The sequence below is a fragment of the Vombatus ursinus genome, unplaced genomic scaffold, assembly GCF_900497805.2.
Source record: "Vombatus ursinus unplaced genomic scaffold, bare-nosed wombat genome assembly UNPS02009770.1, whole genome shotgun sequence".
NCBI classification, from domain to species: Eukaryota; Metazoa; Chordata; class Mammalia; order Diprotodontia; family Vombatidae; genus Vombatus; species Vombatus ursinus.
The window spans coordinates 3,077,786-3,093,958 of NW_020949548.1; the positions used below are offsets into that span (position 1 = coordinate 3,077,786).

At 38.4% G+C, this 16,173-nt stretch overlaps 1 protein-coding gene across 1 annotated transcript in view; it reads right to left on the reverse strand.

Annotated features, from left to right (window-relative positions):
* ANO3 (anoctamin 3) overlaps positions 1 to 16,173 on the reverse strand; it is a 448,483-nt gene that overhangs the window by 155,264 nt on the left and 277,046 nt on the right. Inside the window, exons 5-6 of the mRNA XM_027852601.1 lie at positions 9,208 to 9,366; positions 478 to 578 (exon numbers count right to left, since the gene is read on the reverse strand). Coding sequence (XP_027708402.1) covers positions 478 to 578; positions 9,208 to 9,366 — 260 coding nt within the window. The remainder of the gene's footprint in view (positions 1 to 477; positions 579 to 9,207; positions 9,367 to 16,173) is intronic.

Genomic DNA, 16,173 nt, shown 5'->3' on the forward strand with positions numbered 1-16,173 from the left:
GACACTTAATAGCTGTGTGACCCTGGCAAGTCATTTCATTCTATTTGCCTCAGTTTCCTCCTTTGTAAAATGAGCTAGAGAAGGAAATGGCAAACCACTCCAGTATCTTTGCCAAGAGAACCCCAAAAGGGGTCATGAAGAGTTGGACACAACTGAAAAATGACCAAACAACAAGACTCTTTTTAGTTTGGAATCTGAGGTCCTATGACCACTGGTCCCTAGTTTCCTCATGTACAAAATGACACTGTTGGACTAAATGATCTGTAAGGTTCTCAACAGCTCAAAATCCTATGATATCAGGGACCAGGGATATATACTCAATAAGCAGATATACTCCATGAGGTATATAACTTGACCTTTGAAACGAATAGTTTTTTCACATTGCTTTAATTGAAAAAATATGTATGAAATGGCAAGAACTTCCTAAGATTAATACTAATATGGTGTGAAAAGGAAGGACAAAAGACTTTACTGTACCTGAAGGGCATCCTGATATTCATCCTCTCTGCATATTTGCACAGTGTATCCCATGGGCAGTGGATTTTGACAAACATGATATCACTATTCGTAATGGATTGCTGTAACGGAGAGCAAGAAAGGCATCATGAATGAGCTAGAGAGTGGATGCTAAACTATGTAACCTCATTTTCCCAGGGAAATCTTCTCTCTTAGAATAAAAGAGATCATATCTGACAAGTTGGAGAGCATCCAGCAGAAGGTAATTAGGATGGCAAGGAATCTCAGGACTCTGCCATGTCAGGAACGATTAAAGGAGCTGGAGGATGTTTAGTCTAAAGAAGAAATTCCTAGGAAGGGCATGATATCTGTCTTCAAGTATTGGAAGGGCTGGCATGTACAGACACTACTTCATCAGTTTATCAATTGCTCTAGGAACATTTGTACCCATAAATTCCTGTAGTCCCAACTCCTAACACCATGGCTCCTTCAGGACTCTCTCTCTCTCTGAGGAAGAAATCATATTGATTATGGAAATGAGGCTAGAAGAGAGGACAAGGAAAGAACAGAGGTTCTAATTTAGGGGGGGCTTCAATATCTTTGAAGGTTGACCTAAGAGGCACATTTTTTTTTCACTCCAGTGTTGAAGTGGTTCAGTAGATGATACTTTGAAATGCAGAGCAAAGAATGTACTAATTTCCATTTCAAAGAGATAAAAGAAAAGGATGTCCAAATTCTACAATTAATGTCCCAACCCAGGAAAAATCACACATACAAACATTTATTTAACTGCTCCATCAAGTATATGGTTCGTGTCAGTGGCTGAAGCCCAGCCATGGGCCATGGTTCTTACTTAACTAACTGTCCTTCAAACATTTTGACACCTATTCAGTTGAAGTGAAATTGCTCCAGGAGGCAATTATTGTTACTTAGATGAGACAATAGCTTCATCCACTCTTGCGGTATTAAACAACTTGGCATTATGAGAAGATCTTGTAAGGAAGTCTTTTTGGAAAGAGTGTTGTATTTGGAATTAAATGACTTGGGTTGAATCTGGGGCTTGGCCAGGGTGATTCACTGAAATGGTCCAGACATTCTGGAAAGCAATTTGGAATTATGATCCTAGAGTTAGTGAACTATTCATGCCCTTTGACTTGGCAACAACAATATTTTGCAGTGGTATTGGCCTATATTCCAAAGAGATCAAAGAAAGAGGAAGGAATCCTATATGTAAAATAATATTCACAGTGTATCTTTTAGTATTGGCAAAGAACAAGAAGCACTGAGGGTGCCCATGAATTGGAGAATGATCAAACAAATTATGGTATGTAATTGCCATGGAATACTATTGTGCTCTGAGAAATTAACAAAGAGATGGCTTTAGCCAAACCTGGGAAGACTTGTATGAAGTATTGTAGAATGGAGTGAGGAGAATATATTACATTTGCTATATGGGAGTTTGGGGGGGGGTTGGTATATAACATTTCAAGGATTGGCCATCATATCTGGTAGTATGCCACTGCCCCCTTGGGCAGCTAGGTGGCACAGTGAATAAAGCACTAGGCCTAGAGTCAGGAAGCCTCATCTTCTGAGTTCAAATCTGGCCTCAGATACTTACTAACTGTGCAACCCTAGGCAAGTCAATTAACCCTATTGGCCTCAGTTTCCTCATTGGTAAAGTGAGCTGGAGAAGGAAATGGCAAACCATTCTATTATCTTTTCCAAGAAAACTCTAAAAAGAATTGGATACTACTGAAATGACTGAACAACACTGCCCTCTTTGGTATTATTAATTGTGTCAAATTCTGTTTCCTGCAGGAAGTCTTTTCTGGTCCTCAAAGCTGATAATACTTTCACTTTACTTTTGTCAACTTTTTACATATCTTGCATGTATTTAGTTATTTATATGTTTCATCTATTACAGCATAGGTTGCTTGTGGTTAGGGTTTTTTCCCTTCTTCATTTTGTATTGCCAGTGCTTAACATAGCATCTAGCACATACTAAGTGATAAATTGACTCAAATGATTTGGCCAGGGTTATGGTCTCCATGTAAAAGTAGGCACACAAGATCCTCTGTGTGCCTGAGTTCCCTCTCTGGGAAAGGCACATCTACATTTAAGCATTAACGATTGGAGGAAACTGAGCTCTGGATAAGTCTAGTTGACCTATCAAGGGTATACTAATGGCCTAGAATGAGAATTATCTTTTAGGCCAGGCTTTCTCATAGGGCCTTCTTAGAGTTCTAACATTATAAAACTCCACCCTTACCTATGAGATGAGGGAAGAAAACAGGGGAGAGATGTCAGCTGTCACAGTCCACTTCATGGAAAATAATTATTTCACATTGTACTTCATTTATCTAAAAATCAAAATCCCAATATACTGAATATAAATGATTCATATCTTTTGAAGTTGTCTTACTTCAATGGCTCCCACCTTTTCCCTGAATATTCTAAGGACAGATTGAATTTTCTTCTTCCCCACCTCTCTGTTTAAAAAAAAGTCCATCTGCCCAATTTCAGGCCTCTAGAGATAACAATATATCGGCAAAGTTACTCTAATTCAACTAACTTTCATATCTATTATCTCACTTTGGGCATCATAATATTATTTTGGGATGGCTGGGGAAAGCATTATCATTATTTCACTACAAATCGTTCATTATAAAGTAAAGAAAATGAAGCACAAGAGATAAAGTGGCTTGCAGTAGGTGACTAGAGTGCTGGACTTAGAATCAGGAAAACCTGAGATGTAGCTTCAGATACTTATGAGTTGATGTTGGGCAATGAATTTCACCTTGCTCTGCCTCAGTTTCTTTTTCTGTAAAATGAATGGTTTGGACATGATGGTCCGCCAGCTCCCTTCCAGTTACAAATAAAAAGATCCCATGAAGTCTCATGGTGGCCAGTCTACTATCACCCCACCCCCTGACTGGTATTATCTCTAGTAGATTCCTCCCCATCTCTGCCAACATTTTGCTTCCTCTCTCACAGATTTTTTTTTAAAGCATATTCTGACATAGAAAAATTCCTTAAGTTCCTCCTTTTTCCTAAATAATATTTTTCCATTTTCTCAGATTCACTGCTGAGTTATACAGAATAGTATGTCTAGGAGAGGTTATCATCCATGTTAGATAAGAGGCTTCTTTCAATCACGTCATAGACTTTCCCAGGGTCACATAGGTCATAAGTGGTAGAGCTGGAATTCCAATGCAAGCTTTCTTGACTCCAAATCCAGCATGTTCCACTGCCCCCTACCCAAATCAGGGGTTGTTTGGGGGAAAGGGGTAGGGGTTGAATGAAGGCAGGAATTCTATGCCAGGAGCTATGCTGAGTACCTTACAAAATATTAGGTCATTTGATCCTCGCAACAACCTTGCAATAATCCTTACAACAAAATCTCCCTTTTCAGCTTCCTTTTATGTCATCTTCCCTTTTAAACTGTAAGTTCCTTGAAGGCAGGAACTGTCTCTTTATTATATTTTCAGGTCTCCCATTGCACCCAGGGCCCTCACCAGTTATCCTGATTAATATCTTGCCATTGGACCCAGATGGCTCAGGAGGAAAGAGTGAGGCTGGTAACTTTGCACAACCCTCCATCACTATAATCCAATTCACTTACAAATCATGGCATCGCCTCCCTGAAGTCATGGTCCCCTTCGAGAATGAAGGACCAACAACAACAATAACATAATGGGAATCCACTTTGGGAAGTATGGCCTACTGCAATGTTCCCTGGAAGAGTGGAGATTTCTGGAGAAAGACTGCAGAATTCTAGGCTACCTGAAGATTGCAGCACCAGTCTGGAAGCATAACCTAGGCTTAAGAGATCATTGCAGGAATTTTCTGTGATGTGATCTGGTCTCACGGCCTGTGAGCTAGCATACATCTGAAATTGTCTTTCCAAGGCATTCTCCTCCCCTTATAATTATTAAGGACTATCAGAGAAGTGACAAAATCCTTTCAAGAAAAGATAACAATTTTACAACTAAAAAAAAAATGGCAGCTAGGTGGTATGGTAGATAAAGTACTTGACTTAGAGTCAATTAGGTGTATGACCCTGAACAATTCCTTTAACCTCCTCCAGTCCCAGATTCCTCATCTATAAAAAGAGGACAACAATAGCAACTATTTCACAGGGATGCTATGATAATAAAATCAGAACATATATATATATATATATATATATATCTCATAAAACTTAAAAGACTATATAAATAATAGGTATTATTATTATTATTTATCATGAAATAACTATAATGATGATACTAACAGTGTCATATAATTGTTTTTAGCTTGAAGAGTCCTTAAAATAAACTAGCTCAACTACTTTATTTTAAAATCAAATAATATAGAACATAAGGTCCTTGAAGGCAGGAAGGGCTTTCTTCATGTCTTTGTATTCTTAGAGACTAGGAAAGGCAGCAAGGCATGCTGGGTAGAGAGTTGACCTCAGAACCACAAAGAACTTGACCCAGTTCCTCCTCGGACACATACTAGCTATGTGACCCTGAGCAAATCACTTAACTTTTCTGTCCCATTCTAAGAATATAAGTGACCAATAAGGTGCTGACTTTCGTTGGTAGAGCTTCCTCTTCCAGAAGTTTCCTCTGTCAATGCAATCTTAGGTTCAGCTCCAATCCCCAGTTGTTAGCAAAGCACTCTGTATTCAAATACAAGTTTTACAAATCCCTGTTGCAGGCTGAATAAAAGGATTTTAGAAGAGGAGAAGCAAAGTAACTTGGGAAAGATCACAAAGCTAGTTAGAGACAGAAAGGCCAGTAGAAGAACCCAGTCACAGCTCCTGGTCCAGTTCTCATTGTATGCTCAGCTATAACTGTCTCTGACTCTTCAGTGGCTTTCCAGAAATGAGCCAAGACGGGGGCAGGAGAGGTCATAGGCAAAGATATTCGGGAATAGGACTCAGTGGCGGACACTCTCCTATTTCCAGGAAACAGCATTCACGGCACCCCTGCTTTGCTTTAAGGCTAACACGTTTTTGAAAATGTGCTTCAGAACAGCATCTCTGCATGACAACGTCTCTGCCATCAGCTATCGAAATGTCAGGCCAAGTGCAAACCCAGCTAGAAGGTTTCTCCTTTTGTACTTTCCCTCTGAAATGTAAGATGTGTCTCTGCCTCCTCCACTTAATCTCCCTTTTCTCATTTCTCCTCTTTTAGAGAGGAATAATTGTGCTTGTAGCAGCAGGAAAACTGAGTACCTTTGCTTCAGAAAAGAAAGCTTGGCATCTGGCACTCCTCGATTTGGTGGAGGCACACTTTTCAACATGAACAGAACGCCCACTGCCTTCACCCTTCACATCTTTATTAAATTATTCCACCCCACATTCCCAAGAGGTAAAGCCTTTATGTTTCACAGATGCTAAGCCAGAAGCCCTGAAAAGCTTGGCGACTTGCACAAGTCACACTGTAAGCCCTGAGTTACTGCTCTAAAGAGGAAGGATAGTGACAAAAAGCTTGATCTGGAAGGGTGTCAGGATTCTAGAGCTGGCCATTCCACTAAGAAGCTGTGCAACACTGGGTAAGTCACTCTAGGCCTCAGTTTATTCACCTACAAATGAAAGGGCTAGGTCAGATGTCTTCTTGAAAATCCCTCCCTGCTTTAAAATTCTGTGAGAATATTCTCTAGCTTGGCCAATCCTATAAATTATCAAATGTTTGGGTAGTGGTTGGCATAGGTTCAATTTAATTTAATTCAAGAAGGAAAAAAAATAACAACCATTAGGGCCCAACTATGAGCAAAGCACAATGGTAGAATTGGGAGATATGGAAACAAAGGGAGAGAGGGAGGGTGACATGAAACATATAAATAATAAGTATACATTGTGTACCAACAAAATAGTACACACTAATTGAGAGACAGATAGATGGGGGTGGAGAGGGAGAGGGAGAGAGAGAGAGAGAGAGCACACAGTAGAACATGTAGGAAGCTCACGGATTGTTGTATATAACAAACAGCTAGCAAGTACTCCTAGTTCAATATGTGGCATGTAATAAGTGCTTTATACATGCTCCCAATTGAATTGAATGTTTGAGCATCTTTTCTTTTCAGATAGACTGCAATCTTCTTGAGCTCAGGAGCGCAGGGATGAGAATAGATTAATTATTGAATGCATGCTTACCGATTCATCATCAATAAAACATGTGTGCGAATTGTGAGGAATGATTAGGGCTGTTAGAGTAGTGGAAGGGATACCAAATTCCACTAGCCCTATGACTACTGCTAAGTCCCTCCTTCAGCTCTCTGATGCTCAGGTTACTGCTTCCCAGCTCTGAAGCAGTATATTACTGCTATATATACTGGTATATTACCATAGAATAGAGACTAGTTCTATTATTTAAATATACACATATATAATAGTATATAAACTAGTATACTATACTAATATTTATGTGTATATATATATTATGTATTCTTTGCTATTATACATTATATATAATATGTATATATATAAACACACACATGCACATATATACACATAAATACAATCATATATGTACATATCTATTTATCTATCTATCTATCTATCTATCTATCCATCTATCCATCTATCTCCTAGTATAGAGAAGGGGTAGCTAGGTGACACAGTGGATAGAGTGACAGGCTTGAAGTCAGGAAGACTCATTTTCCTAAGTTGAAATATGGATTCAGACACTTGCTGGGTAAGTCACTTAACTCTGTTTGCCTCAGTTTCCTCACCTGTAAAATGAGCTGGAGAAGGAAATGGCAAACCACTCCAGTATCTTTGCCAAGAAGACCCCAAATGGGGATACGAAGAGTCAGACACTACTGAAACCACTGAACAATAGGAAATTCCCTCTACTAATACAAGTCAGCATCTTCTCTGCAATGGATGGTCTTAGTTGCCTACAACTTATAGGAGATTGACTAGGTCAGGGTCAAACAGTGAGTATGCGGCAGAGGTAGGATGTAAACTCAAGTCATTCTGACATCAAGTTGACTCTTTCGACTACGCCAACCTTTATAGACAACATAAATACCAAAGGCCTGAATGAGAAGTCTAAAAGAAATATTTCTTTATTCCACTTAAATGTAGGCAATCATTTTACAAAAACATCCTCAAGCTAACAAAAGCATTAAAGTCACCAAATTTTCATGACCCTGGATTTGGGAAATGGCCAAATAGACAGTGGTTTGTGTAACTTCCATCTGCTCATCTTTGCACTGGCATTTCCCTTTCCTACTCCCTCGCCACCTCTTTAACCTAGAGACCTTTGTTTGTCTGTTTCAAAACTCAAGTTTGACTTTCTTTGTTTTTGTTGTTCAGTCATGTCTGACTCCTCATGACCTCATGGATCATAACACGTCAGGCCTTTCTGTTTCCCACCATCTCTCAAAGTCTGTCCAAACTCATATTCATTGTTTCCATGACACTATCTATCCATCTTATCCTCCGTCATCCCCTTTTACTTTTGCCTTCATTTTTCTTTCTAACATCAGGGTCTTTCCCAATATGTTCCATCTTCTCATTATGTGGCCAAAGTATTTAAGCTTCAGCTTCAGTATTTGACATTCCAGTGAATAGTCTGAATTAATTTCTTTAAGCACCGGCTGATTTGATCTCTTTGCTGTCCAAGGGACTCTCAAAAGTCTTCTTTAGCACCACAATTCAAAAGTGTTAATTGTGTGGCATTCAGCTTGACTTTCTACCTGCAGCTTTTTCTGACCCATCAGCTGCTGGTACCCTCCCCAACTGAAATTTATCTTATATTTATTTTGTACCTACTTATTTATGACTTTCCCCACCTGAGAATAACTCCATCTTGAGACCTGCTTGATAAGTGGCAATTAGGTCCCTACCTAGAATCTACATAGCTTGAAGAACTCCCTCTCCAGTCTGCTCCCTTGAAATTAGGGTTCTTGTTCTCTTTCTAGTCTACTCCACATTCCCGCCAGCTGCTTTCCACTTACTTTGTTTTAGTTCCCGGTTATGTTTTGTCTTCCACTCTAAAGAATGTAAGATCCTTGAGAAGAGGGACTGTCTTGTTTTTCGTAACCCCAGGCTTTAGCACAGGGTCTGGTATATAAAGAGGTGCTTAATACATGCTTGCATGAACGTCCATTCATCCATCTATGTACCTTTATTGTCTTCCTTAATAAAATGTAAATTCCATAAGGGCAGAGAGTTTTTCATTTCTGTCTTTGTATACTGTATGTCAGGCGTTACTGAGAAAAGAGTTAATATGTGCTTGTTAATAGATTAATTGATTACTGCACCCATAAGACACGGTGAACATGAGGAGTTCAGAGAAGCAGAAAGATGTGTATGAACTGGTGCAACACCATAAATAAGCAGAGCCATAAGAACAATATACACAATGGCTCCAGTAGTGTAAATGAAAAGGAAGATAAAAGGTGGCTGAACTCTTGAGTGAGTGAAAAAATGATTGCCAAGATCAGAGAAAAGAAAATGAAATAAAACTCCCTCCTTTTGACAGAGAGTCAGGGAACCTCTATAGGCACACATTGTCAGAAGCAGTCACAGTTATTGATCATGTTTGTTTAGCTATTTTTCTTTCTCTAAGGAAGGGATTAACTCCAGAAGTAGAATCTTGAAATTACAGTAATGCAAAAACAGAAGTCATTGATAAGACTTAAAAAAAATCCTCAGTTATTAAAATAGTGCACAAAAAGAATTCATTTTTGAGTTGAGCATATTTCTAAGCATGTATATTTTCACCAGGGAATGAATGGAATAAAGATTCATACCTCTCTTTCCAACATCAAGCCTTCTTCTCTGAGGTTCCTTTCAAATGTACTCCTTTTCTCTACCTGAAGGCTAGATTTTTTGTACACCAAGATGTAATCGATGCGCTTTTTTCCATCTTTGAAAAAGAGACTCGGTGTTGCTGCGACTTTCTTCTCCTTCTGCAAAGACAGGAATCCAAAAAGGACAAGATGGTGACCAGTCTAGATCAACACAAACAACTGAGGCAACCATTGGTGAGCAGCTTCAGTGTTTTCTCTTTTGTCAAAGTCCCATTAGCCAAAATTATCTTCCAGTGAACAGATTAAAGATTTTTACTGAGTATACTTACCATGTGAGGATAAAAGTAACTGATGGTTTTATAATCCCTTAAGGGTTGCCTAATACTTTACATAGATTATCTCATTTGAATCTTACAAGGATAATGATGTAGTATTTATTAAAGACTTACAATGTGCCAGGTTCACCATACTGAGTAATGTGAATAGAAATTCAAGAAATCAAGACTATACTTTGAGAACCATTGATTTAGCAAGTAATGAGAAACTTTCTCCTCATGTACTGTGAAAAGATATGAGTTTGTTTTTGAATAAATTTTACTCAGGTATCACTTAACCGATAAGTATTTATTAAGCACCTGTTATATGGGAGGCATTGTGCAGGGCATTGAGCATATAAAGACAAAAACAAAGCAATTCCTGCCTTGAAGGAATTTATGTTCCTTGTTAGTAGTTCTGGGTGTGCTTTATTTCTTAAATTAATTGTGAGATTTATTAAAAAGGCCATTTTAATAGTCATATATCCTCCAACCTCCAAATCAATACTCCATATTTTTATAACAAATTATTCATATTACCAGGACAATAGAGTAATTTGCTACCTGAAGCTTGGGCTTAGAATAGTATCTGAGGGAATTAGGTGGCACAGTGGACTTTGAATCAGGAAGATCAGTTAAAATCTGACCTCAGACATTTAAACCAGCTGTATGACTCTGGGAAAGCCACTTAACGTCTGTCTGCCTCAGTTTCCTCAACTGTAAAATAAGGATAACAATAGCACTAATTTCCCAGGGGTGGGTTGTGAAGATTCAATGGGATAGTTTTTCTTCTATATTCACCTTGAAAAGTTCTTATCCTGAGGTCTGCTGATGAATTTGTTTTTGTTTTTAAAGGGATAACTATTTCACAATAACTGGTTTCCTTTGTATTTCTACGCATTTTATTTCATTCATTTAAATCACGACTTAGAGAAGGAGTCTTTGGACTTCATCAAACTGTCGAAGGAGACCCATGACACAAAAATGATAAAGAATCCCTGGGTTAGGAGGTACTTGAAAAGTTATCTGTAGTGGGCACAGTGATATACGGCACCCTAGGGACCCTAGGAGGACATCCACTCCACCTCCTTCAATTTATAGATGAGGAAACAGTTTCAGAGTGCTTGAGTGACTTATCCAAGGTCACAAGTGGTAGTATCAGAATTAGAATTCAAGTTCTCTTGCCCCAAATACAGAAGTGTTTTCTAAACCTTCAAGTGCTATGTAAATATTACCTCTTATCATTATTACTCTTATTATACCATGCCAGATGTCCTATGTACCAATGTATGTGTATAATTCCATTTGCTCTCTCTTTCTGTCCCCAATATGTATATGTATATATACACACATCTATATCTATCTACCTTTTTTATCTATCTTTCATTTGATTGTGACAACCTCATAAAGTAGGTGTTATTATTATCATTATTTATTTGTCATAGGGGGAAACTGAAGATGACAGAGGTCAAGTGATTTATCCAGTGCCACATCCCTTGTGTCTGAATCACGATCGGAACTCAGGTCTTCTGTACTCCAAAGACCAAGGACAAGATTTGGGACCTGATTTAGATACATTGGGTGAGAAAAGGTGATGCCTCCATTTGCCATCCTGGGTGACTAGGAGGGTGGTGGTGGGTGCTTCCCCAGGCCACCTAGCTATCTGAGTGAAGAGTAAGAAAAAAACAATGCCTGCAAGTAGCATTGGATGGGCAGGCAGGATGGAGGTACTCACAGAGTAAGAAGTCCTGTTTTTCAGCCAGGGTGGGTGGGACAGAAAATACTTCATGCCACAGGATTGTTTTCTGTGGCTTCTCACAAGAACTGTTAAGGCCAATGAGGCAATAAGGGAATTCCAGGTTTGCTGTACATTGTACCAAACTCTAAATAATGAGCTCAGTTCTCAGACCTTTAGAATCTCAATCTAAACTCACTAAAGGCCCTGTGACATTTCAGACAAATGGGAAGCACTTTCTCATAGCTCGTCACACATTTAAAATTCTATGGAAGAAAATCCAATTAATTAACAAGCACATAATTCATCCTGCCTTTCAGAGAAGTGATTCTTCACCAAAGACAGGGATTCAGGATGTCCTCTAGAATTAGTCAAGATTCTGGCCTATCACAAGCATTTTCCTCTTTAAAAAAATTAGTTCATTGGGAGAGGAATATTTTTTCTCTTGTCTTAGAGATTTGACAGTAAGTGACATATGTATATTTGATATATATGATATATAAAAAATGAATTTGATATATAAAATGGATTTGATACATAAAACGAATACGTATGTTGATACGGGTGATATCTACATTGCTGGATGGTTTGCTAAATAAAGGAAATGGAGATACGACTTACACTTGTGATTTCATGGGAAATAGAAAAGTCCCTGGTGTGGAAGTACCTTCTACCAGTGTGGATTAGCAACTTCTTTGCAATTTAGTGTTTTAAAGAACTGTCTAGATTACTGAGAGGCTAAGTGACTAGCCCCGAGTCATACAGCCAGGGTACGTCAGAGGTAAAGAGGTGTACCCAGGTCTTCCTGAGTTCACTATGTTGTGCTGCACAACACTTGATATATTTATTGTTGTTCAATCTTTCTTCAGTCACGTCTGACTCTTTGTGATCCCATTTGGGGTTTCCTTGGCAAATACTTAATAACTTCTTGTTGATTGGCTGATAGTTAAATCAATTCTAATGAAGGAGACACACAGTCAGATATCTACCAGAGTATGTTTTCTTTCATCATTGCCTACATTAAAATTAACATTCATACTTATACAGTGCTTAAATCTATATGACTCAATCCTCACAATAACACTGTAAGGCCACTAAGGGAAATTACTATCATCTTCATTTGGCACTTTGGATTGCTGAGGCTCAGAGGTTGAACAGTTTGATCAGGGCCTTTTTACTAGTGACTGAACTAAGAATTTGACCAAGGTAGTGGTGAGCTAGTAAATAATTAACCACAACTTTGTGAAAAGAAGGATACATATGACTCACTCCAGTTTATTCTACAGTATTAATATTTTCTCCATCACTTTTTTAAGGTTGATAATTGACAAAACAATAAATTAAGCCCTGAATGTTAGCGTTTTCTGAATTCTGAGGTATAAATGATCACATTGAAAATTTAACAATCTAATCTCATGAACTCTAGCTGTCTTTAGCAAACCACTGAAACATGGTACCCTCACTTGGAGTCTAAGACTTTGTGCAACATACCACACTTTTGTGATGCCACTTTGGGTAATGAGGTATAGCAGAAAATCTGGATTCATAGTTAAGACGTACCTGAGTTTTAACCCAAACCATGTCACTAATTCCTCAGGTGACAGGCAAGGGACTTCCTCTTTCTGGTTTTCGTCTTTCATATTTGTCAAAGGAGAACACAGGATGAGATGACCTTTCATCAATCAACATTAATTAAGTACCTACTATGTGCTAGGTGTTGTGTTAAGTATTGGGGATACAAAAAGAAGCAAAAGACAATTCCTACCCTCACAGACCTAATGGAGGAAACATGCAAATGTATGCAAAGCAAGTTAAATACAGGATAAATAGGAAATAATTAACAAAGTTCTTCTTAGGTCTAACTGGATTCTACCATTCTATCATCTGATATTACTCTCAGCTTGATATCAGAAAAGCTACATATAGCAAAGATGTAAAGTTGAAAAGAACACTGAGTTCGGGGTCAGAGTTCAAGTTCCTATTCTTTTTTTAAACCACGTCATCTTTGGCATGTGACTTAACATCTCTGGCCTCAGGTACCTCATCTACAAAATGGGTAGAGAGATGGTTGGACCAGATGACCTCTGAGGTCTCTTCCATTTTTTTAGTTCTATGTAATCATGAAATGCCAAGTTATTGCACATGGTTAGGAAATGGGTCATAATAGAGAGGAAGATGCCATATATTTCATGGATTAACACTTTCAAAGAAACATAGTAGAATGCAATAGAAGATAGATGAACACTAAAATGACAAGGAAAAATAAAAATAACTGATATGTATAGGGCACAAAGCCTTTAATACATATTATCTAATTTGTGTCTCATAACCATTTTGAGAGGCAGGATTTTTTACCCAGGGCTTCAAGTGTAACAATCACTTTCACTCCTTGTCTCTGCCTCACAAATCAAGAGAAAATCCTCTTTCTTTTTTTTTTTTTAATGACTCAGGAAGGTCCTTCAGCATCTTGCAGTCTCATTATGGATGCTTGGGTTTGGACCAGAGACGTACAGCTATCTTAAGCAATATCGCCAGATCTCACAGTTGGATTCACAGTGATATTGATGCATTCTACTATCCCACATGCTAAGTACATCTTCTGCACTGAGAAAAGCCCTGCAATCAACACCTTCAGTAAAAGATTAGCACTGACCTATAATGAAGACTAGAGGAAAGAGCCCTAGAGGATGTGTCTGGAGGCCCATCTTGCAGTCCTACACCTGTGCTACCAATACATACCCTGTGTGATTTCAGTCATGTCACTTCTCTGGGTCTCAGCTCCTCACCTGTAAATTGGGCCACTGGGACTAGATGATCCCTCCCATTCCCTGATGACCAATGAACTCCTAAATATTTACTTAAAGCTTGGCAATTAATGCTGCTATATTCCTAGATCCATTTTAAGTAACTTGTAAAAAATATTCTATTTAATGTACTTTATCAATGTCATATCATAAAGTAGAGGCCCCAACAAAGGCTACAACAGTCCAGATCTTACTAGATTTGAAAATCCTCAAGTATGACTTGGTAAAGGACTTTATGTCAATTTTCTAAGGAACTGCTTAAACTAGTACAAATAATAGGATCAGACTTAGAGCTTGAAAGGACCTTAGGATCTACCTAGTCTAACCCACTTTTTCATAAATGAGGAAACTGAGGCCCAGATATGTGAAATAACTTGCCCAAGGTCATGCAGGTGGTAAAAGACAGACTTAGAATATGAACCCTGGTGCTACCACTCTAAATCCAGAGTTCTTTCTCCTGAATTACACAGTTTCTTTACGGAGGTTCATCAGAAGAAGCTGAAGAGTTGATCCATTCCTCAATCCTTCTATCTTTCCAGTCATCCTTCCTTCCATTCATCCCTCCTTCCATTCATCCTTCCATTCATTCATTCTTCCTTCCTCGTTCCTTCCATCCACTCTTCTCTCTCCCTCCCTCCTTTCCCCATCCCTTCTTCTCTTTCCCCCTCTCCATCCCTCCCTCCCTTACTTCCTTTTTATCCCCTCCTCTTTCCCTTTCTCCTTCTCTCTCTCCCTCTTTTCCTCTTCCTCTCCTTCCCTCTTTCCCTCCTCCTCTCCTTCCCTCTTTCCCTTCCTCCCTTCCTCCTTCCTTCCTTTCACAAAAATTCATTTAGACCACTCACTAAGACATTTTGATCTCCCTTAGTAGAATCACAGATGTTTTGAAGCATAGAAATAGAAAAGTGCATCGCAAAATTCACAAAATAGCTGACATTTGTATAGTCTTTGAGAAATGCTTTACATGTAATCCAAGTTCAATCTTACAAAAACTTTGAAATGTAGGTGCTATTATTATCCCTCTTTTACAGAGAAGAATACTACAGCTCAGAGAGTTGATGGAACTTACCCAGGGTCACATAGCAAATGTCAGAATAAGATTTTGAACCTGGATCTACCACTTTTTCCACTGCACAACACTTGCTTGATTGTAAACCTGTCTTGGGGAATTAACTTTTTTGGGGGAGTGTTTAAAATATAGAGCCATGTTAAAGGACATTAGGTGTATTTCAAAGTACTGCTCACATAATTTAGACAAAGCTCTCTCTATAAATCTCCAAGCTCAAACATTTCCAGAATAAATACACATTTGGCAATTTCCAATGCATACTCATGGGAATGATTTATATAACCTTGGCAATAGAATGTACCTAATTAAAATGATACTAAATAATGTTTCTTTCCTTCAGGGAAGGAACTAGGCTTTCTATCCTCTATTTGAAAACCTATTATTCTCCATTGTCAAGGGGATAGGGCAGTCTTGGGTCCCATATCATCTCGCTGGGGTCTTTTCCTATCATTAGTCAAATTGCTATGTTCTTTCAAATGAGTCATTGTTTGTATGAATCAGAGTCATTTACTGTAGCACATTCCTTATTGGAGTTTATTATTTGATTAAATGATCACAAGCAGGTTTCAATGTAATAATAATAAAAGCAAAACAGCAATAACAAAGAAATATTATGGAAAACCAAGTAAATCTACTCTACTGCAAATGGGCCATTAACCCAGACCAGGTTGTCGCCCACAATTACCCGGAGGTAACAATGATCCTTCAACGATTAAGGACAACATTTAAAAATAGGTCACCTTAGCAATTATCTATAATGTATGGGAAACCAAATGCTTCCAAAACATAGGCTCCAACCTATGTGTAGACACCAGACAGCACATGCCATCTCTTCTGTTTTGTCTATTATTAGCGTTATACCTAAGCTGCCTTTGGAGAGCCCATGAAAGACAAGCTTACATTCTAGTACAGGGTATCCCAAAAGTCTTGATGCAGTTTTAAGCTATTACAGTTTACAACAGCACCAAGACTTTTGGCATATCCTGTACTTTTATTCCTCAACAACAGACAGATTTTTTATCTACCTGTTCAGTAGTCCGTAATCTA